The 22894-nt window shown below is 43.6% G+C and overlaps 1 protein-coding gene across 11 annotated transcripts in view; it reads left to right on the top strand.

The window, feature by feature from the left end:
• Positions 1 to 22894, top strand: part of TENM2 (teneurin transmembrane protein 2) — a 2247577-nt gene that overhangs the window by 1979783 nt on the left and 244900 nt on the right. For all 11 annotated transcript variants that reach the window (XM_059733461.1, XM_059733468.1, XM_059733466.1 and 8 more), the window contains one exon: positions 15208 to 15446. In XM_059733461.1, the coding sequence (XP_059589444.1) occupies positions 15208 to 15446 (239 nt within the window). The remainder of the gene's footprint in view (positions 1 to 15207; positions 15447 to 22894) is intronic.

The raw sequence follows: 22894 nt of genomic DNA, 5'->3' as shown, positions 1-22894 counted from the left end.
ATGGGGCAGTCCTAATTCCAACCTGTTCAGGCACACATGCACAGTGGCCTGGACATTCTGGTACATGCACGTCTAAAATTATTTAGACTGATTATTTTTATTTGTAACGAAGGCGTGTATACCAGCACTTGTTATTGCATTCCTTGTAAAATCAGTGGCTGAGTGGATTTTACAGCCTGCAGTATGCAGCAGTGCATGCTCAAGCTGTCTGTGTCTCATTAACTAGATGAAGGCCAGTCCAGCTGCCAGCACAAGAAACATACACAACAGTACCAGTGTTAACATTACCCTTTTTGGACCAAATTCAGTTGTTTTGATTTAGAACGTGGGCTTGTTCTCTGAAAAGCTGTTGCCACTCAAACAATGTGATGCTAATGCAACCATTGTGCTGTAGTGATGTTTTTTCTTTCTCTACCTACGTTAAGTTATTTTCCACTGAAGCCTCCAGTACATATTCCCCTTTTGGTTCTGTTTAATACTGTGACAGAACAAGGTGCCTAAAGGCTGGCACCTGCCTTTTAGTATAACATGCTCCTTTCTTGTCAGGCAGCTTTCAGTTACTGTGCTTCTGCGTGTCCAACTGTGTCTTAGTTAAGAGTTTCAAGATGGCAGTGACAAGCTATTCTGGTACTTAAGGCAACATGCATGACAGTCTGCCTTAACACTTGCATTGTTTAAAAGCTTTGCCTCAGGGGCCTAGGAAACCCAGCATTTAAGAAATCATGAGCCTTTCAATGACTAGTGCGCTGGGTTTAGATAATGCTTCATTGGAATCTTGTTTGCTGCTGAGAGGCTTTGGAATATGCTTGGGTGGATATTAAGTGTCATAACAATATTTATGTGTTGATTCTAAATTATTGTTTCCTTGCCTAGTGGCATTTTGTTAGTTACTAAACCATGCACAATTACTTGCATATTGATTATGCGCTGTAGGCCAAGAAACATACTGAAATAGCATGTTCTCAGAAGTTCTGTTTTTTCTGTGTCTCTGGCATGTTTCTATGTACAGAGAAGACACATTCGTGTTTTTACAAAAAGCTTGTTTGTGTATATGTACAGAAAATCGTCGATATACTGTATACACAAATACATTTATTGAATATGTATGCTAAGTAGGGAGGAGAAAATAAAGATTCCCTCTAAAAGTAGAACTAAAATCTCTCCACCTAATTCTTCAGTGATTTAATTTAGTCTTGCAATTCAACACAATTAGGGCAACTAATTTTATACACATTTTGTTTTTCTCTCACATTTCTCCATGCTCCTCTAACTTAACAGCCAGTCCTCAAAAACTTCAAGCACATTTACAGCATCTGCACATACGATACTTTTGACCATTCAAAATGAAACATGTGATCAGTTATGCAATGTGATTGGGAGGATGGAGGTGTCCTGCAGCAGTGTAGGGAGCTTGCTGTCTGACCACCTTCTGCCTCGCCTGCACAGATCTTTTCTGGCTTGTGACAGGTCATTTGTCAGTCAAGACTCCTGTCCTACTTCTCCTGTCAAAGCCCCCTCTCGGCCCAACCCTCCCCATCTCTCTCATCACCTGCTAAATAGCTCAGATTCTCTTGCTTCCTGCCTTCTCAGCTCCATATGCCTGTTCATGGCTCGCTACAGCATCATCTCTATTCCTAAAGCACATACTAACTCAAGATTATTCTGAAACATCCATAGTTCTATCCCTCAGGCACTCAAACAGAGACCTTATGTCTTTCCACAAATAGCTACCATCCTTCTCCTCCACCTTCAGGTGTTAAAGGCTGAACATAGTAAAAGAGTAAATGAGTATGGCAAATGGTTGGTAAATGCAAAGAGCGAATTCAGGGACAATGCAGGTAGGGCACTGGGAAGAATAGAGCTGTGCAGGGAGATGGAGTGTCCCTGTGCAGGGATCTAGTAGGAGGAACTGGCTACAGGGCTGTGGTAAATACTACAATGCTGTGAAAGACATATGGAGGAAATCTTTTCACTGAGCTACTTTGACATGTAGTCAGTGGGTGTATCTACGTGAGATGCTACATCACCGTAGCAATGAGCTACGGTGATGTAGCTTGTCGCTACAAAAATGTAGCATCAGCAGGCACAAACTGATGCCACAGCTACTGCACAGCAGCAATGAGCTCCTGCCTACTGTGCAGTAGGGTCAGAAATGACCCATGTGGTGCTGGGACTGCTAAGCAATATTAAATGACTGTGCAGTTGGGCACATGTGTAGATGTGCCTGGTGAAACAAAAAAAATACCAAACATGAAATTGTTATTTCTGCAGAGTCCTTTTCAGAGAAGAATATACTTTCAGTGGACAGATCCAGACTGTAATCTACTGTTCTTTTATAGTGAGTTCTTTTGTTTGATTGGGTTTTGCATATATTTTGTTCCTCGAATAATGAACACTGTTGTTGAACTGTTCTGTTTGACAGAACATTTGGTTTCTTCACTATCCCATTGCCTTCCTTATATTTCCTGGTTTCTGAACTCTTACAGGCAGCCTGGCTAATGCCATGCCTTTTGCAAAGGGAGAGCAGATAAAAAGTACAGTAACAATGTATCATCCACTTCTGAGCATGATCATTGTTTGAAAGATGTGATTGTCAGTTGATCAACTTACTGCCTGTAACCTATTCTGTCTTTAATATATTATGAAGACAACAGGAACATAATCTATGCATAGCATGGTTTGGGGTGAAGATGAGCAGCCAACAGTGGAGAATGAACAGGTTGGGGACTATTAGAAAAGCTGGACATGTACAAGCCCATGGGGCTGGATGCAGTGCAGCCCAAAGTGCTGAGGGAGTTGGAGAATGTGATTCCAAAGCCACTGGCCATTATCTTTGAAAACTTGTGGTGATCAGGAGAGGTCCCAGGTGATTGGAAAAGGACAAATATAGTTTCCCTCTTTAAGAAAGGGAAGAAGGAGGATCTAGGGAACTACAAACCAGTCAGCCTCACCTCAGTCCCTGAAAAGATCATGAAACGGGTCCACAAGGAATTCATTTCTAAGCACTTGGAGGAGAAGGCGGCAATTAGGAATAGTCAGTGTGGAATCACCAAGGGCAAGTCATGCCTGACCAATCTAATTGCCTTCTATGATAAGATGACTGGTTCTGTGGATGCAGGAGGAACATTGAACGTGATATACTTGACATTAACAAGGCTTTTGATAAAATCTCCCACAACCATTCTTGCAAGAAAGCTAAAGCAGTATAGGTTGGATGAGTGAACTGTATGGTGGAAAGAAAACTGCCTGCATCATTGGACTCAAAGGGCAGGAATCAAGGGCTCAATGTCTAGTTGGCAACCAGCATGAAGTGGAGTGCACTAGGGGTCAGTCCTGGGGACAGTTTTGTTCCATAACTTCATCAGCAACCTGGAAGATAAGATGGAGTGCACACTCAGCAAGTTTGCAGATGACACCAAGCTGTGGGGAGTAGTAAATACACTTGAGGGTAAGGTTAGGGTTCAGAGCAATCTTGACAAATTGGAGGATTGGACCGAAAGAAATCTCATGAGGTTCAATAAGGACAACTGTGAAGTCCTGCACTTAGTCCCATGCACCGGGACAGACTGGGCTAAGCAGCAGATCTGCAGAAAGGGAGCTGGAGGTTACAGTGGACAATAAGTTTAATATGAACCAACAGTGTTCCCTTATTGCAAAGAAGGCGAATGGAATACTGGGCTGTATTAGTAGAAGCATTGCCAGCAGATTGAGGAAAGTGATTATTCCCCTTTATTCAGCTCTGGTGAGGCTACATCTGGAGTACTGTATCCAGTTTTGGAACTCCCACTACAGAAAGGATAGACAATTTGGAGAGAGTCCAGTAGAGGGGCAACAAAATAGTTAAGGAGCTTGGGCACATGACTTATGAGAGGAGGCAAGGGGAGCTGGGTTTATTTAGTCTACAGAAGATGAGATTGGGCGTGTCTACATGAGACACTTTACATTAGCATAGTTTACTGCGAAGTAAGCATGTGCGTCTACACATGCACATGCTTACTTCTCAGTAAACCTCCCTAATCCCAAGTAAATTTTCTACCTGAAACTGCAAGTAGCAAATTTACTTGGGATTAGTAACAGTGCCATAGCACTCGTGTAGACACCTGACTGGGAGCAAAATCTGCTCCTGGTCAGCCATCTACCAGGAGGCAGAAGATAGTTCCCTGCCCTCAGGAATTGCCTCCTGCCAGGGCGGGCTCTGTCACAGGAGCCCGGGCAGGGACTATATCAGATCACTATCAGGGAGTGAGACTGGGAGATCCTTATATCTCAGCCCTGGCTCTGCCATTGCGATTGGGGAGCAAGGGGCTTGGAGACCCTTATCTCCCCAACCCCCCTCTGCAATCGCAAATGAAATCATGGAGCAGGGTCTGGGAGCTCCCTGCAGGGGCACAGTTTCCCCCCCCCCCCCCCAGCCTAGAGCTGGTTGGGATGTGCCCCTGACTGAGACAGCTCTCAGCTGCTTCAACTGATCAAGGAGCCAGGGCCAGGAGCCTCATGCTGCCAGGGCAGGGGGACATTGTCCCTGTCCCAGCAGTACAGAGCCCCCCAGGGCCTGGAAACAGTTGTCTCCTGGACTGGTGCTCTCTGCCAGCCCCTAAGCTAGCACCCAGGGGAAACCTGGAGCTCCCCGCAGTGGTAGCAGGGACCAGTTGTAGGGCTGCATGGAACTGGGTGCAAATCTGATCCCTAATCCCCACATGGGGGATGCTCCCTAATCCCCACATGGCTCCCTAATCCCCACATCTGCTCCCTAATACCACTACACTAGGCATGTACATCAAGGCCTTGGTGACATGGACATGGACAAGCTTGAGAGAGTCCAAAGAAGAGCCGTATGATCAGAGTCTTAAAAGGCAAGCCATATGAGGAAAGGCTGAGGGATCTGGGACTCTTCTACCTGAAAAAAGAAGGCTGAGAGGGGACCTAGTAGCAGTTTACCCCTATACTAGGGGAGTACATCAAAGGCCCTGTGAGCAAGTGTTCACCAGGACACCCGCAGGGAAAACCAGGAGTAATGGACACAAACTCCTGGAAGATTGATTCAGGCTCAACGTTAGGAAAAACTTCTTCATGGTTAGGTTGTCCAGACTGTGGAATAAGCTCCCTCCAGAGGTGGTGCAATCACCTACCCTGGAAATCTTCAAGAGGAGACTAGACAGTCACCTTGCTGGGGTCACCTGACCCCCATTTATCTTTTCTGCTTGGTGCAGGGGGCTGAACCTGATGATCTTCCAAGGTCCCTTCCAGCCTTACAATCTATGAATCTGTGTAGAAACCTGCAACCCTTAATCCAGAGTATTTTACACCAGAGTAAATTTGAGCCTGAGTAAATGTATGTGCAGATGCACCCACTAAGATGGGATTTAATAGCATCCTTATACTACCTGAATGGCGGTTAGAGAGAGGATGGAGCTAGACTGTTCTCAGTGGTGACAGATGACAGAACAAGAAGGAATGGTCTCAAATTACAGCAAGGGAAGTTTAGATTAGATATTAGGAAAAATTTTCTCACTAGGAGAGTAGTAAAGCACTGGAACAGATTACCAAGAGGGGTTGTGGAATCTCCATGCTTGGTTTTTAAGCTAGACAAAGCCTTGGCTGGGATGATATAGTGGGGATGGTCCCACTTTGAGCAGGGGGTTGGACTTGACCTCATGAGATTTCTTCCAACCTTAATTATGTGTGATTCTATGACTGATATTCTACATTGTACCTGGGGAGGTGTTTTCAGAAGATTTGGCTGTTTTAAGTTATCGTATGTATGTTTGCATGGTGATCATGATCAGATTTTAACTTGATGATACAGTAGTTACAGTCTGGGGAGCCAAATTCTATTCTCTGTTATACCCACATAAATCTGGAATAACACAGATGATATCAATTGAGTTATTTTGGATATACAACAGTATAAATCAGGGGTGTCCAACCTCTTTGAATGTGGGGCTGGATCATGAACTTTTTATCACCCAGTGGGCCAGCGAGCCATATTCAAAGACCTCACAGGAAGCGGTATCACATCAGGAAATGATGTCACATGACCTTTGACACTAATGAAGTTGCAGGAAGTAACAATGAAATGGATCTAACCAGTTCAAAACTCTCCCTCTATAGCATCCACCTCTGCCACTGTTCGGGACAGGATACTGAGCTAGATGGACCATTGGGCTAACCAAGCATGGCACTTTTTATGCTCTTATGTTCTTTGGCTGAGCTTCCAAACTATGGTTGAGGGGGTAGATAGGCATGTTATAAAGTTGTCATAAAAGATTTGAAGCCCTCTAAATTCCATCCATTGTAATGGAAGTTGGCTTTTTGACTCAGCTTTGAAAATCTCAGCCCAAGGTGCCAACCAAATAAGTCAAAATGAATTTAGTTCAATGGAAATGATCCTGCTTTCTCATACAGAGGCAATGACTCTCACAAAGTATGGCATATTTTAGTAGGATAAAAACATTTTGAAGGCCACACAGAAAGCAATAAGCAGTCTTTACTCACATGAGCTTACTAAGTATGAACCACCTGCTACTTGGGTTCGTGGCAGGTACAGACATAAGTTTATTAGCACGTTGTTCCAGAGTGAGTCTCTGTGCCATAGCCTACATCAGGTCTCAGATCTAGGGAGCCTGACCCCTCCCCAGCCACAGGCTTGTCACATTATACCAATCTGCTGGCTGGTGCAGACCCGGCTGGGCTCCTCCCATCCCCAGCAGCATGTGGGAAGCCAGCTTCAGCTGCATGCCACTCTTCCTGGCTGGTGCTGCCCCATCTGGGTCCATCCTATCCAGAGCAGCATGCAGCTGAGGCCAGCTTCCCATGAGCTGCTGAGGATGGGAGGAGCCCGGCCGGGTCTGCACCGGCCAGCAGAAGTGGCAGTGGAGCTGTGTGCCACTTGGGATGGGACAACCCCAGCTGGAGCGGCAGGGGCTGAGCTGCATTTTCCCCCTACCTGCGCTGGTCAGTCGCAAGTGGCACATGGCTCCACCGCTGCTTCTGCTGGCCGGTGCAGACCTGGCCGGGCTCCTCCCATCCCCAGCAGCACGTGGGAATCTGGCTTCAGCTGCATGCTGCTCCAGATGGGACAGACCCGCCTGGGTCAGCACCAGCCAGCAGAAGCGGTGGCAGAGCCATGTGCCACTGGGGACTGACCAGTGCAGGTAGGGGGAAAGTGCAGCTGAGCCCCTGCTGCTCTGGCTGGGCTCATCCCATCCCAAGCGGCACATGGCTACTCCTCTTCCCACACGCACTGCATCAGCAAAGTCAAGCTGACGCGGCGCGTGTGGAAACCTTGTCCCTTCCCCAGCCCTTCAGCAGCCATTAGGAATCTGCTGAGGGGCTGAGGGAGGGACAAGGGGTGGGAACAAAAGTAAACAGTGTTTACTTTCATTTCCTGGCGCAGCACCTCAGGCCTTAGAAAATGGCTTGGCGGGCCACATGTTGGACAAGCCTGGTATAAATGAAAACAAAATGTGTTTCTTGGTAATTAGACCCTGACTATCCTGACTATCCTCAGATGTAATCCTATTGCTTTCAATAGAATTAGTTTGAATTTACACTTAAATGTAAAAGAGATCCTGTTCAGGTCCATTATCTGAGCCTGATTGTCCTTAAAGTTTCTCCAAAATAAGTCACCAGTTAGACCACTAAGTCAATGGAACTATTCCACATTTATGCTAGTCTTGTTACTTATGAGGTTATCCTAAATAAGGTACGAGTGTATAGATTGTTCTCTCAAAGATACTGTGTCTTTCCAATAGAACTAATTTCATATTTGAGCAGTACTTTTGTTTGTTTTTGCGCTCCTTCACAATATTTAAGCAGACTTCTTATATCTTTATTCATTACAGAATCTCTACTTCTAAAACATTGATGCATTGTTGCCTGCAGACACATGATGTTTCTAGTATGAGTATCAACTATGCAAAGTAAAGTCTGGTGTGTCTGTCACTACCTACACATACACAGATTTTCATGATAAACCTGGTAGCTGCTCTGCAGGGCTTTAAAATCTCTTCTTAAATCAGGGTGTATTTTCAGTGTAATTATAGATGTGCCCCTCCCACTTTCTGCAATTACTAAGCCTGTGATGTTTGTCACACATAGCAAGTAAAAGCCTGAAAAACACTGGGGCCAAGATTCAGTGTCCTTCTTCTCTAAGTAATATTTCTATTTTAAAAACTAGGTGTTTATATGCATTTTTCATAGCAACTCTTGCCTTAGCAGATAAGCAATGGTGATAAATAAAAATGGAGAAATTAATAAATAGGCAACAAGGTGCTGTTTTGTAAAAATCTCTTTAAATAAATGTTAACACAAAGTAGGTTACATGAAGAAACCATCTCTATACTTATTAATGATGTAAATCAAATCAAATTAATTGTGTATTTTCCAAAGATTCCAAATCTTTGCTAGTAGTCCCAACTTTATGTCACAAAAATAAAGAGAACACTGTGATTCCAACTACCATGCTCTAACTCATGGTAGTTTACATAAAGCGCCTTGAGTTAGTGTTCCTGCCACCCTCCCAACAGATGTTTGCTTGTTGGATTGGGGGTGAGGGAATCATGCATGCCTGCAGGAGCCCAAGGAGCCTGCTTGCAGCCGAGGAGCCACCCCCTTCCCTAGCCCTGCCCCCCGCCCTCCCAGGTCCAAGGCTGTCAACAAGAAAGGAGAAGGGAGGGGGAACAAGCTGCCAACTGGGGTTTGCCTGGCCTGAGCTGGAGGGAGAGGGGTTGGGAGGGGCCCTGAGGTGGGGGGTCTCGAATCCCCTGCTCCAGCTCAAGCCAGGCAAATCCTAGCCAGCAACTCACTCCCTCTTTTTCTTTCCCTTTTCCCTCTCCCTTCCTGCTGACAGCCCCAGGGGCAGGGCTGGGCTGCATCAGCCCAGCCCCAATCACATGACAAATATATCCCTTGGGAACACAAGTTCCTTAAGGCGCTGTAAAGTGGAGCACCTTCATCTGATCCCTCTTTGATGAGGGTTAATTTGTCACACAATCAGCCACTTGAAAAGCACTCTGCAGCCATGCACATGTGTCACATAGAGCTTTTAGGGGGTTGACGACACAAAAAACATAACTCTTGTCTGTGACGCTGGCTGTTGTCTTGCCAGTTCTTTCCTGGAACCTGACAACATGAGCATGCCTTCTAGTTATAGGGGGTAAAAGAGAGCAACAAATAACCTGGTAACCAATCAAAAATGTTTAGATGGCCATTCCCTATATGGAAGACAAACAAAAAACTAAAACAACCCTCTCCCCACAAAAAATGTTCTTAAATGTTCTGCTTTTTTATGAAAACCTGACGTCCTAGTTTGTCATCCACTCAGCAGCTTGTGTTGAGATAGAATAAATCATGGCTATTCCTCCAGAAAAGGATTTTAGGGAGCCATGGAAGGTTTTTTAATGAGAATCAGCATGTCACATTCCACACTGTATTCTAGTTTTTCACTGTTTATGCTGTGAAGAATTGCATTGCATAACATCACAGTGTGATATGATTTAATACAGCTTAAATATCACAAATGGGACTTCATTTTTGAAGCACTGCAGCCAATAAACTGACTTGCTAATTATTCAGATAGTGCATGTTTCATTACTGTTGTTGCAAATTTCAGCAAGACAAACACTTACCAGGAAGTAAAAATTCTCTTGATGTGTGACAAATCAGCACCAGCCCTACCAACCTCAATCTTTTGAGTGAGTAAAACAAAACAAAACAATCCTTTGCATACATTCATTATTATAGATGCAAAATATATGGGTAAGATGCTTAAAGTATTACAGACCCCTATCATTTCTCTTTTCTCCTTTGCAGAAGCTGGGGTGGTGTGAACAGGGGAAGAGGACAGGGGGTTTTGGCAAGACACCCAGGTCCCTTCTTCCCATTGGGTTTATTAAGGAGCTGCCAAATTCGTTCCACAGTAAAGTCTCAACATCTACCCATGCAGCCCTATTAGCCCTCAGGAAACTAATTTAACTCCACTGCAGGTTAGTACTTGTAAATACAAATACTATCCTGCAGTGGTGTTCTTTAATGCACTGCAATACACGTGTAGACACTTACAGGGCAGGCTGGGGCACAAGGGTGCTTCATTTCAAGGCTGCCTGCAGATTAGCCGCACACTGGAGCACCCTTGTGCCCTAGCCAGCCCCTCTGCAGCACACTGAGCTGAGTCAGAGCAACCACAGGCTAGCAGACTGACCCCCACTTGTCCCCTGCCAGCTGGGGCTGCTCTGATCCAGCTCAATGTGCTGCAGTCCTAGGCATATGTGAAGACATGACACCCAGGAGCAATAAACTGTGACACAATATGCACTGGAGTGTATTGCTTTGTGTTAATCTCACATGTGCGTGCACCCGTTATGGTTTATTGTTTGTGTGTCTTTTTCCTTAACCACTGCCTGGAAATCAGCTGTCTTTCTGGCCAGAATTGCTCAAAAGGGAATGTAGTTCATGCTGTCTGATGTCAGTCCTGTTTCCACTGAAGATCAAAGACCACAGTATCTTTTGCCCTCCAGAAAGAATAAGTACTGAAGTATAGAATGCTAGAGTCTTGAGGAGTACAAAATGCATCACTATCTATCTATTCTTCTTCCATGAACACATGGATGTGTCCCCTTTGCAAGATGTACTTACATAGCATGTCATGGCCTCAGTGACATTTTCTAATAAGATGTGTCTCTTTCCTAATGGGTGTCACAGCCTGCTGTACTAAGTACCATCTCCAGGCATTATTTGGAAAAACGGAATTGATTCATTTCCATGCTCGTGAAGTTGAGGAGCAGATACCATTGTTTAAGTGTGACAGCATTGACTTGATATATGTAAGCAATGGGCAGATATTTTCCTAAAGCTCTCCTACACACTAAATTCCCAAAATGCAATATTGTTGCTGCTGCACTCTTAGTCTGTTCCTGAGCAGAAAAGCCAACTGCACCAAGTCACACAACAGGTTTGTGACAGAAAAGAGCGGGAAGTAGGCTGAGGCTGCCAAACTTATTTCAGTTGCTATTCAGACATAAAGTTATTCCCATTCTCTAGCTGTGGAAGGTAAATTAAATGGTCTACTATGGCATATAGCCCAGTTTACCTTGTTTTAATGTGATTTACAGAAATGAAGTATTAATATTAATTAGAGGATGGAAATGTGTTTTTTTTCTCTTTACCACTAGGCAGATGAAGAGCTAAAGCTTAAGGAATGTGATTATTGGTTTATTTAATTCCAATTTTACAGTAAATGTATGGGCTCTACTTAACATTAATTGAATGGTCAGTGAAAGAAGTTAATTTCTTTTCATTGTACATTACTTGTGATCATACTACAAGCTCTTCTCAGGTTGATCAACATGAGACTATTGTTGAGAAAAAGGATTGTAGTCTGTCCAATTTTAGTCTATTGCTGATCTGAGATGTTTCCATATGTAACTTCATTACAATGGAACCCTCTAGGAGTAAAATCTTTTTTTTTATTCCTCCCATGAAACAGAATTTGATTGGCACTTTCCATTGAAATAGTTCAGGATGTTTGTTCATCCATCTTCAGCATGACCATTGTTTCACTATATCCAAGTTCAATTTACAATGATTTATATTCAGACTTTCATTGCTACTGTAGTTGGCCTTGTTAGCTGAACAGCGCAGAGATCCTGGGTTAAAAACCTTGACATTTTAGATCAAGGCAGCACAAGAACTGTACTTTTCTGCTTGACTCAACTGAGATTTGCTCTTAGAGATAAAAAGGAAGCTAACAGAAGACTGTTTATTAAAGCCCCTCAGGCTCAAAACTGGAAATGGCTGCTGGTATAATGAGGATTTGGGGGAGTTTGGGCTGAGGTTAATGATAGTGCTTACAGATGATCGACGTGTCAGTCAGACAAGAGAAGTAGAAATCTCAGGAGCCATAGGTTAACCCAACCAGCCCTATTTCCCAAATGTATATTATAATCAGTGAAAGCTGTTTTTATTCTGGTAGCAAAAAAAGCATCTGAAACCATTTTGTGTTATTCTTTATGCTCTTGTAACTGGAATAGAGCCTTAAAGATTTGTTTTTAATTTGCAAGGGTAGATCAATCAGAGGCTGAAACCTTTTAAACATGGTTTCTTCCATAAGCACATTCTCATAGTTCATCTATAAAAGTGTGGATTAGTAATGATACTAACACTGAATCTCACCACTGCTATATTACGTACAAACAGGAAAGAACAGCAACATTATTGGGCAGGAAGATTAATTGCAGAATGCTCTCCATTAAATAATTGATTAGATTAGAATATTACTGTTTCTTTATTCATTGTTTTGAAAACAGCATGTAATAGGAACACTTTAAGAAAAAACGGAAATGTTTGAGATACTTAGATTTCAAACCAGCTGCTGACTATGATTATTTTTTTCTGTGGAGTTTTTTGAAGGATTGTTATTATTTTAGTTATGTAAGAGAATATTCATACCTGTGCAAGTATGTGCAATTGACACAGAAGTGACTTGAGCTGTTGTGTACTTTCATAATAGTTGTATCTGGCTCTTGGGAGAAAGTACAGATGGTCATTTAAGCAGTAAAAATGGGTGAGAATAATTTGTATAATGCTTATCAGAATTAAAATACGCATAAACAAGTCACATTGACAGACCATCTTCAAATTCCAACGTATAGTCATAAATTGAGACTGTCAAAATTGGCAGATCCTCAGTACAGCCTTTCTTTTATTTTGTTCAAACTGTTTCCACCGTCCATGCAATTCATTATGCATTGGGTTTTATTTCAAAACAAATGCTTCAGTGCTCTTTAAAAAATAAAAATCAATTCCAGCAGCCTAGCACTTAGAAACTGTATAATGACAAATGAGCCTGTGTATGCATGATGATGGGGGAAAAGATACTTAGGAAGCACACTTCAGTTCCAAACTTCCAAAGCATTGATATAATAAACAGTGACTAAAATCCAATTTTAAAGCTTAGGATAAGCAGTTTGATAGCAACTGCTTGTTTCTTTTTTCAGAACATTGGTATTCAGTTAACACTGCTACAACTGAAATAAGACCTAATTTTTATAAATACCATGAGTCCAATTTTGCAAATTGCTGAATATCTTTAAATCTCACTGGCTAAAAAGGTACCTAGGACCTTCCCAAAGTGGTACCATTTTTTTTTCCTTTTTTAGTGTTTAGTTCTAACTCTGAAAGACGTGTCTGTCATATGGACTTGAAATGCTTTTCAGGCTTTATTCTGCTGACAGCCATTGCCAGGACTGTTATTGAGACTAGTGCACTTGTTGACTTCAGAATATTTGTTCGGCTAAGATCTCTCAGGGGAAGTCATTTAAGCCCGTAAGTGACAAAAGGATGTTTACAAGGAAAGATGACGGTTTAGTTAAACTAATAAACATACAGGCATTGTACATTTTGGAATTAGTTGCATACCCTAGTCAAATTCAAGCAAGCAAGAATTTATAATTATATTACCTTTGTATCTCAGAGCTAGATAACATGCCATTGCTTGAAGATGTCGTTACAATATCAAAAGACACATAATTGGTCAGGTTGGAGTCTTTGCTAACACCATGTCAAGTTGAAGCTAAGCACCAATGAATTAAAAGATCATCCTTGCAAAAGGGGATCTCTGCTTTATTTATCTTGTATTTTAAAATGATGGTGGTTGAGCTGATCAAACAGACTTTCTGTGGCAGTAAGAAATCTGTAAGGAACCTGGATTTTCAGGTGGTCCTCATTTCTTTAAAAAAAAAAAAAAAAAAATTCTCTTCCTCTTGCATTTATGGGGATTGGTTGCCACTGGCAAGGAATGTACAAATAAAAACTGATTTTAAATGAAAACATGTTACCATGTCATAGCTGTGAAATGAACTGGTGATTTTGTTTAGGCTGTACCAGTCAGAAATCCCACCCCCCGATATGGAATTAATTAGCATCCTTCTTGGGACACTGAGCCAAGAAGCAAAGTACTGAAAGGGACTTGTCTACACAAGACATGTTAATGCACATTAGCCTAATTTAATGCACATTGCAGGTGTGTGTCTACATGTGCATGCCCTTAATGTGCATTAGAAATGGCAAAATTAGGGTAATCATACCTAAATTTGATACCTGAAAATGCAGGTATCAAATTTAGGCGCGATTAGATCAAACGCATCAGCACATGCGTACGTGAGAACCAGCACTAACTTTAGTGCTGGGTATGCCCAGCCACTAGGGACACATGGCAGGGCTGCAGGGACTTGGCACTAACTTTAGTGCCAAGTCTCTGCACATATAGACACCTGCCAAAAATCAATTAATGTGCATTAATGCACATTAAATTTAGCTGCACTTAAATGCACATGTAGATGTGCCCATAGTAACTGAACCAAATTTCAAACCTAAGAGTTGACCCCTCATGAGTAGGTTTGAGGCATGTTGGTAGAGTACAGTATGATAGGATTGTACTGCTATTGCCTATGGTGTCCCTGTTATATAAGTAACTGGATGGATCCAGTGTTCAGGGCTGGCAGATTGGCTTCTCTCTCTCATTATCTTTGGATTCTTTTATGTTTAAATTAAAAATAGAGCGGTGAAAAATAATTTAAAAACTGCTACATTGAGGTTTTTATTTCTTTTTTCCCTGTAGTAGTCACTGACTATTTGAGAGTTGCCTTTATTTTTTCTGTTATGCAGAAGTATAGCTGATATTACTATGTAACGTTAACTTTATGCAAAGCAAAAGTGTATGAGGCATTTTACATGTCTTTGTCATCCCAGTGTAACACAACTGTAGTCAGTCCAGTTATATCAGCCTATAGTGGTGTAACTCAGAGTGACACCAAAGCCTTGATCCTTGCCCTTAAATATCATATAGCTAACTGTCTGCTTTGGCTATATGAATGGAAGGTGAGAACAAAAGCTAGATTAATTAATTGGAGTAGTTTAGACCCCACCTTGCTAGCTCTAGGGGTTTTTTTTTGTTTCCTTTTGATTATCTTGTTGTTATTTTCTTCTGTTGTCAAGTCTGTTAAAGCTGCTTTAGATGGATAGGGTACCCTTTCTGGAGGTAATTTTGTAAGGAGGAACATGTGGAAGAGGGACAGGTCACTGTGAACCAGGTGAAGAAGCAGATTCCAGGCAAAGGGGACAGCCTGAATAAAGGCCCACAGAGGAGATATTTTTCTCTAACCGTAGTACTGCACCTTTTAAAATGTGTCCCATTTTCTTGTTTTTCAGGCATTTCTTGTTTAAGACATCTTCTGGAACTACCCCTCTGTTCAGTAGCTCTTCCCCGGGATATCCTTTGACCTCAGGAACAGTTTATACACCACCACCTAGACTGTTGCCTAGAAATACTTTCTCCAGAAATGCGTTCAAGCTGAAAAAGCCTTCCAAGTATTGTAGCTGGAAATGTGCTGCTTTATCAGCTATTGCTGCTGCAGTTCTGCTTGCCATCCTCCTAGCCTATTTCATAGGTAAGCCTATGTTTCATTGTATCCCACACAAGCTGGTAAGAAGCTCTGTTTCCTCCTATCAAATCATGTTGCATTTATCTGGGTCATCTCAGCAAATCAAAACTCAGCAGGTGCAAGGTTGTTATAATTCCTTTCACAATTCTGCTTGCTGAAGGGGGGGAGGTTATATTTCTTTTCCAAAATTCATAAGCACATTCATTCAACATTTTAGGGCTTGATTCAGCTGTCAAACTTTAAAGCTAGAGTAACACATTTTCTTTGATTTTGATTGCTATAATGCCATACTGATTCACAGCCTTTGTTGTATAGTGTTACTGTAACTAACAGGTATCCCTCACCCTTATCAAATAGAAGATGAGCTACTTTTGTGACATATTCTGTACAGCACAGGGGTTCTTGGAACCCGAATTCAAACAGTGCCAATAACCCATCATACTAAAAGCAAAGCACACATTCTGCTTACAAGCTAGTAGAATATAAGGTTGCTGTTGTTTGAAATGTCCAGGTTGCCATTAATTGAAATAAGCCACAAAGGGCATGTCCCCATAAACAGGAATGTGTGTTTCCCCAGGGACAAATAGCTGTGGCACATATTTGTGCTGCTGCTAGTTATTCCTGGTCATGCCCCTGGACGTGTGCCCTGATGCACAGCAAACTGTTCTGGGTGGGGTAGGGAAGGCTGGGGCTAGCACCTGTGCTGGCCTCAACAGCCTTACCTGGGGTCCTGGGGGCCTCCTGAGGCTGCAGTGGTGGCGATCCAGATACATGGAGCCCGACTGGCAGCCAGAGCATGGCTCAGGCTGGCCAGGCTCTTGTTTTAGGCAGTGCATGCTGCAGCCATGTGCACCACCCTGCTTTTTTCTGCTATGGGGTTTTTAGATACTGGGATTTCCTGGTATCTAATTTTGCAAACAGAACCATGAGTGCCACATGAGGCACCACAAACTGCATGTTCCCACTTGTGGGAAGACAGTCACTGAGCATGGCAAAGTAGTAGATGTCCAGTTTCTTTTCTTGGCATCTTGTTCCATGCTCTACACAGATGTTTCTCAGGCATAATCAGCATACAAAAATACTTATTTTTATTTTACTTTTGTGTAATTGTTAATCATTATATTACTGACCAATAATATTACACCTCTGAGAGTAATCCTGACCTGATGTTTGAATATACTCCTTGTAGGTTTTGTATTCTTCTAGTTATCTTTACTTCTGATTGTATTTCTCCCCAATATAGTCTAGTGGTGATGTAGCTTGTATGTATTAAAGAAGTACCTACAGATATTAGCCTGGTGCCTTATACATTAAGATACAATACATATCCAGTTCCATATTAATGGCAGTATGCCCAAACTTCTAGCTTCTTGGCATTCTTGACACGTTTCTGCTATAGGCTACAAAGTGAGTAATTTTCAGAGGCTTGGGAATAGAAGAATAAAGCCCTTTCAAAAGGAACTGGGAGTCTCTATCCTTGGGAAAATGTACTGAAGATACCTGCCATCTTGTCCAGTCTGGTGTATTGCAGCATGGTGCATTGAGGAGTGATCAGCGGAATTTTCTTGGAATTGGAAGCAAAAATCTCCATTTATAGAAATGCGTTAGCATCCAGGGATGCATTGCTGACAAAGAAATCCACATTGCCTCTCACCTTGAGAACTGACATAAGTAAATGAGACCCTAAATTGAAGTGGTGGGTTTTAAAAAACACCACTTCAATTTATGGCTGATTAAACCCCCATATCGTGCATACACCCCACTGACTTACCTGCCTCTGCGGTGAGGACTGGAGGGCGAGCTGCCAGTGGGCAGAGCAGTACCTGGGCTGTGGGGGGCAGTTGGTGCTTTCATCTGTGGCAGCTACAGACCCCTCTTCCCCCTCCTCCCCCGGTGGCAGCTGCCCACAAGCAGCTGGCTCAGGTGGGCCCAGGGGGTACCACAGCTGCAGAGGGAAGCACCGGGCCACCGCACAGCTCAGGCAGGCAGGGAAGCTCCAGGGGAGAAAAAAGAAAAAGATCAGGCTCACTGCTTTTCTTGGATGGACCTGCTTTCCCAGGCTGCTGCCAGGCTGTTTGCAGGGCTTCCTGCAGAGCCACAGAGCTGCATAGAGCCCAGTGCTTTGCTCCACAGCTGTAGGGGCAGCAAACTAAAACTCCTTGAAGGAGTTTTAGTTTGTTGCACTCCAAGTCATTTAAGATGCATTACGCCGCTGAATTTCCTACAGCGGCTAGAAGTAATGCACAATGTGCCGCTCTGGCATGCAAACACCGGAACCATTAACACGGTGCAAAAGCATTTAGCCTGCTTTAAAGTGTCATGCACACATGGCTCTCGTTTCATCTCAACACGACTACTAGTGAAATGAATTTATCAGTTAATACTGTGTGTGCCAACCTATACAAATGAATCTAGACAAAAAGGGATTATGTGTCATACTAACTTGTTAAAGGTTAGAATTCCAGAGAGGAGTATATCTCTTTTGTCCACAGAATGATTTTTGATCCTGTAAGGGGTTGGTGAGAGGCCTTCTAAAGTGGTTACTTCAAAGTGCTGACTTCTCTTTAAGGCTAATGTGTAAAAGGATGAAGACTTGGCAAGTTACTTCTGCCCTGTTTATGCTTCAGCTCTGTCAGACCCTGGCTCCACAGTCTGTGAGAGTAAGTATAGGAGGATAGTTATGTTTCTGTTTTTGAAAACAGCAACAGGCTTAGTGTGTTATATAAAGAAAGGGATTAGAAAGAATGTTATTTATTGAACTTGACAGTTAAGATACAGTAGCTCTTTGTGTGAGCGATAATACAACTGGGATACCATATATTGCAAATTCAATATTTTAATCATGTATGTAACTTGGAAATGATGGATTATGAAATACATTTATCTTTGGTATTTAGGTTACTAAAGCAAAGCTTTCCTGGATGGATTACTACTTTATAATCTGTCATTTCTTATTATTTATTACTTTAACTAAAACAATCCACTGACCCTTGAGAATTGAAGAACAACCTGCAACTTCAGATAAATGATGTAAATGACAGGACAGAACTGGTGGTCTCTTTCAGCACTATCCTAACCAGAGAATAATATACACAATGGAGCTGCCCAACAAGCAGGAGGAAGAAGCAGGTTTAAAAGGAAATAATGGCACTAAGATTAAGGACTGGGGAAACAATAAAGAAACAGTTTTGCAGTATGCTGAGTGAAGGAGCAATACATTGAAGAGCAAAGTGCTAAGTATTTTTAAAAAGATTACAATAAATTATGCAGAATGAGGAATCTGGTAGATCCAGTAGGGTATCACAGAGTAAAGAGAATTCTTAAGGATTATAAGGCCATAGCAGAGAAGCCATATTTTTTTATATCAGTCTTCTGAGGAAGCAATTGGGTATATTCAGACCTACCCTTTTGTCTTAGAATGAACTACTGGGTTCAGAAGATTTTCTGCACTTGAACAAAGGACATACTCACGATTGTTCTCACTTTTGCAAAGCTTTATTTAAGGATACTCGCAGAGGCAGGCAATAAGACAGAGCAGAGAGGATGATCACTTTACATTGGCTCTAGGCAGCAGCCGGTACCTTGCATAGTTCTTCTGGCTCCGGAGTGTCTCGATCCCGGGGATGCGATAGCCTGCGTCGGGCTCTGCACAAGTCAGGATTCTCGCCAGAGTGTGAGGAGCTCCTGTAACTTAAGAAAGTACAGCTTATATAGTCTGGAGTAAATAACGTTATCTTGAACTAGGGATTTGGTTATCTCAAGCTAAGAATTTGGGGATGAGTCATGATTCAACACACCTGGTGTTTACCACATTCCACTTTATTAGAACATTCTATTATCTAGGTTCATGGTTCGGTCACTCTCACAAAGCAAAAAGCTACGTGCTATAATACCAACCTACTATAAAGTCCGCATACAAAACTCTTGCTATGAACTTTAAGCAAAACCCTTACTATTACACCTTTGCATTAAATAAGGAAGTGTTTTTGCCCTGGACACGCAAATAGAAAAACAGCCCCACACCTTGACAGGTGCCCTGCCCCCTGGATACTAACTTGTGACTGGAAGTCCCACTCCATTTGCCACCAGAAGTACTTCCCCTTGCATTCCAATAGTACTCCTTTCAACAAGTGGTTTTCCCATCTTGGAACCAGAAAAATACCAGATTGTATCCTAAAAAGCAAATATCTACAACATTCATTAATATGATTTCAAAAAATCTTTTTGTCCTGATTTACATGTGTTTGTGTAGTGTACGTAAAGGTGATTGCACAATAGCTTCAAATGAATTCTTCCTCTTGTATATTGTGGAGGGGGTGGGAGGTGGGTATAGGTTTGTGGGGGGTCTGTGGGTGCATCTGTGGCAAGTTTGTGGGGATGGATAGGTGTGGGGGTGTGGGTGTGAGGTGAGGGAGCATGTGGGTGTGGATACGTGGGGTGTGGGGGGATATGGGGTTTGTGGGGGACATTTGTGTGAGGGTGAGGGTGGTTGTGGTGTATGAGGTAGTCTGGGAGTCTGCATGTATGACAGTACAAGGAGGGGTGTGGGTGCATGTGTATGGTGGGGTGTGTGTGTGGGACTCACCCTATGAACACACACACACACACACACACACACACACACACACACTCTCTCTGGCTCCTGGCCCTGGGGTACTGGCATGAGCCCCATGCTCCCATGATCCAGTGATACAGCTGGGGGCCACATGGTACTGGAGCGACCAGGGGCATGCAAGGAAGCAATGAAAGCTGTGGCAGGCAGAGGCTTCCAGTTGAGGGGTGGGTGGAGGTAGGAGGGGGCTTGGAGGTGGGCCAGGGCCAGACTGGCCTTGTTGCTGGGTCCTGCTGCCAGCTTCCCCTGAGTCCTACTTCCCCTGGCTCCTGTCATCTTTGATAGGCATCCAGGAGCAGATAAATATAAATATAATCAGGGGTCCTGTGGGCCAGCTAGAACAGGCTGATGGAACAGATCCAGCCCGTGGGCCATATTTTGCTTCCCCTTCTTTAAGAGATTGCCCTAAATCTACTTCTAGCTCTAGTTCATGAGGGAACTGGACCCACTGGGGAATTGAGTTCTGATTTGGCTACTTTTCACCTAATAAATTGTGATATTGACCTCAACCTACAGACCTGCCTCCCTGGAATCCTGATTTGTTACGGAAAAAAAATTCCTGCAGAAAAAAATCACCCTTCCAGTTGCAGCCATTTTGGCATTGGGTCTCCAAAACAGGCAACTAGCAAAATGCCTCCTGGAAACCAGCAACCCCAGTCCTACACTAATCCCAGGGAATGGAACATGGGAGCTGTTAATCTGTGTCTGAGTACTGTTACTCTTAAACTAAGGGCTAGAATTTATGTAAATTCTCCTATTGAGTGCAAAGGCCAGTGTCTTACCTGAGCCCCACTGGGCCACCTCTTACCTTAAATGAGGGCTCCCTCCCCTGGCTACTACCTATTCAATCCCTGAGGTAAGGGGTCAACCCTGAGAATCTGCTGCCCTTTTTCTCCTGCCAGTTCTGACCAACCACTTCTCCCCAGCTTTGTGATCACATCGCATAGGTTGCATTGTCTGGATGTAGCCACCATAAAAAATAGGTGCTAAACTAGTCTAAAGAACTGGTCCCTGGAACTGGGTGGTTTAGGAACAAGAGCTCTAATGTATTGGTATGTCAAGACCAGATAAAACTATGAAGAACTCCTAAGGGACTTATCAAATGTAGGTGAATGAGTATAATAGTGGCAAATAAAATGTAGTATTGACAGATGCAGAGTAAAGAACATTGGAAGAAATAATTTAAACTATTCCTGTGCCTCATGAGTTCTAACCTAACTGTGTCCTCTTAAGAAGATGACTGTAGGCATTTTTGGAAGTCTCTCTGTAAAATTCTCCGATCTCTAGCATTAAATGATGAACTACACAGGTAAATAAAGTGAGTGGAGAGACATAGTTCATCTGAAGTGAAGCAGAAGGCACAGTAGATTTACACCCTATATTGGGGCGGGCAATTATTTCGTGCGGAGGGCCACTTACTGAGTTTTGGCGAGCCATCGAGGACAGGCAGCCAGGGGTAGATAAATATTAATTTTCTAAAATTTTAGGGGCCCTGTGGGCCAGATAGAATGCCACATCCGGCCCCCAGGGTGCATTTTGCCTACTCCTGCCCTATATACATATCACAAGTTTTTGTGGGCTGAAGCTCATGTCTTCAGATGCTGTGAAAGGACATGTGCAAAGCAGTGTATACAGAAGGAGAGATAAATTTGAATAAAAAACGCAGAAGGGATGGGGAGAGGAACAAAGAAGTCACAAAAACTAATCCAGGTAATGGGATAATAATTCACAGTCCCTGCTTAAACTGTACTTAACACAATCTTTCTTGTTCCACAGTTTCCTGTTCAGATCAGTTTTCAGATTAGATCACCTTCAGGTCAGTGATAGAGTGTCCAAGGAGGTTCAAGTGTTCTTCCACAGATAGATTGGTGTCAGATTGGTGTTCATTTATTCTTTCATGTAGGGATCGCCCTATCTATCCAATGTAGACTGCAGAAGGGCACTATGAGCAGTGATGTGCTGTTGGTAGAGTTGTGAATGAACCTCAGATATTATAATCCATACTAGCCAATTGCCTGTCAAGAATGAGGCAGTGGGGGGCGGGGATGGAGCACTGCCACCCACCACCCTGTGCCGTCACCACCTCCCAGGAGCAGGTTGGGGGAGGGGAAGCTTGCCCCACTATTTCCTCCATCCCCCTCCACCTGCACTCTGCACCACATCCAGCACCGCTGACCTCGTCCCCCACCCCTGGCCTTACTCTTCAGAGGCAGCAGAGCACCGCCACGATAGCAAGGACAGAGCAGGGGGGTGAGGCTAGCAGCGCTGGCCTCTTCGTCCCCTTTATCATCATGGTGGCACTCCGCACTCTGATTGGTTGTTTCACTGACCAATCAGAGTGCTCCAAGAGCATTACAGACAGACAGACAGACAATCTAAGCCCTTTATTATATAAGAACTAGCCAACTGCCCATCAAGAATGATGGGGGGGTGGGCGGGGACAGAGCACTGCTATCCACTGCCCTGCACTGCCACCCTCCTGCCTCCAGCCCCATGCGGCGCCCTGCCCCCTGCTGCACCACCCCACAGTGCCACTGCCTCCCAGGCATGGGGGAAGTGGGGAAGCTTGCTTGTGGCAGCTGCAGCCACCACCCAGCACCCCACGCTGCTGCTGTTGTGCATGTGGCTGCATACAACCTCCTCCCCACTGGCTCCTCTCTGTCCCTCCTAGCTGTTTACAGGGCCTGGCACCAGTGGAGCCATTGTTCCACCCCACCTTCTCACTTTGCTTCCCACCCCTCCCCACTGCCTCCCCCTCCTGCCGGCTTTTGTTGGGGTCCAGTGGCAGCAGCAATGCCAGTGTGGGGGGGGGGGGGGGGTAAGGCCAGTGCTGCACCACCAG

Source organism: Alligator mississippiensis, chromosome 9, assembly GCF_030867095.1.
Source record: "Alligator mississippiensis isolate rAllMis1 chromosome 9, rAllMis1, whole genome shotgun sequence".
Lineage (NCBI taxonomy): Eukaryota > Metazoa > Chordata > Crocodylia > Alligatoridae > Alligator > Alligator mississippiensis.
This window is presented reverse-complemented; position numbering and strand designations above follow the sequence as displayed.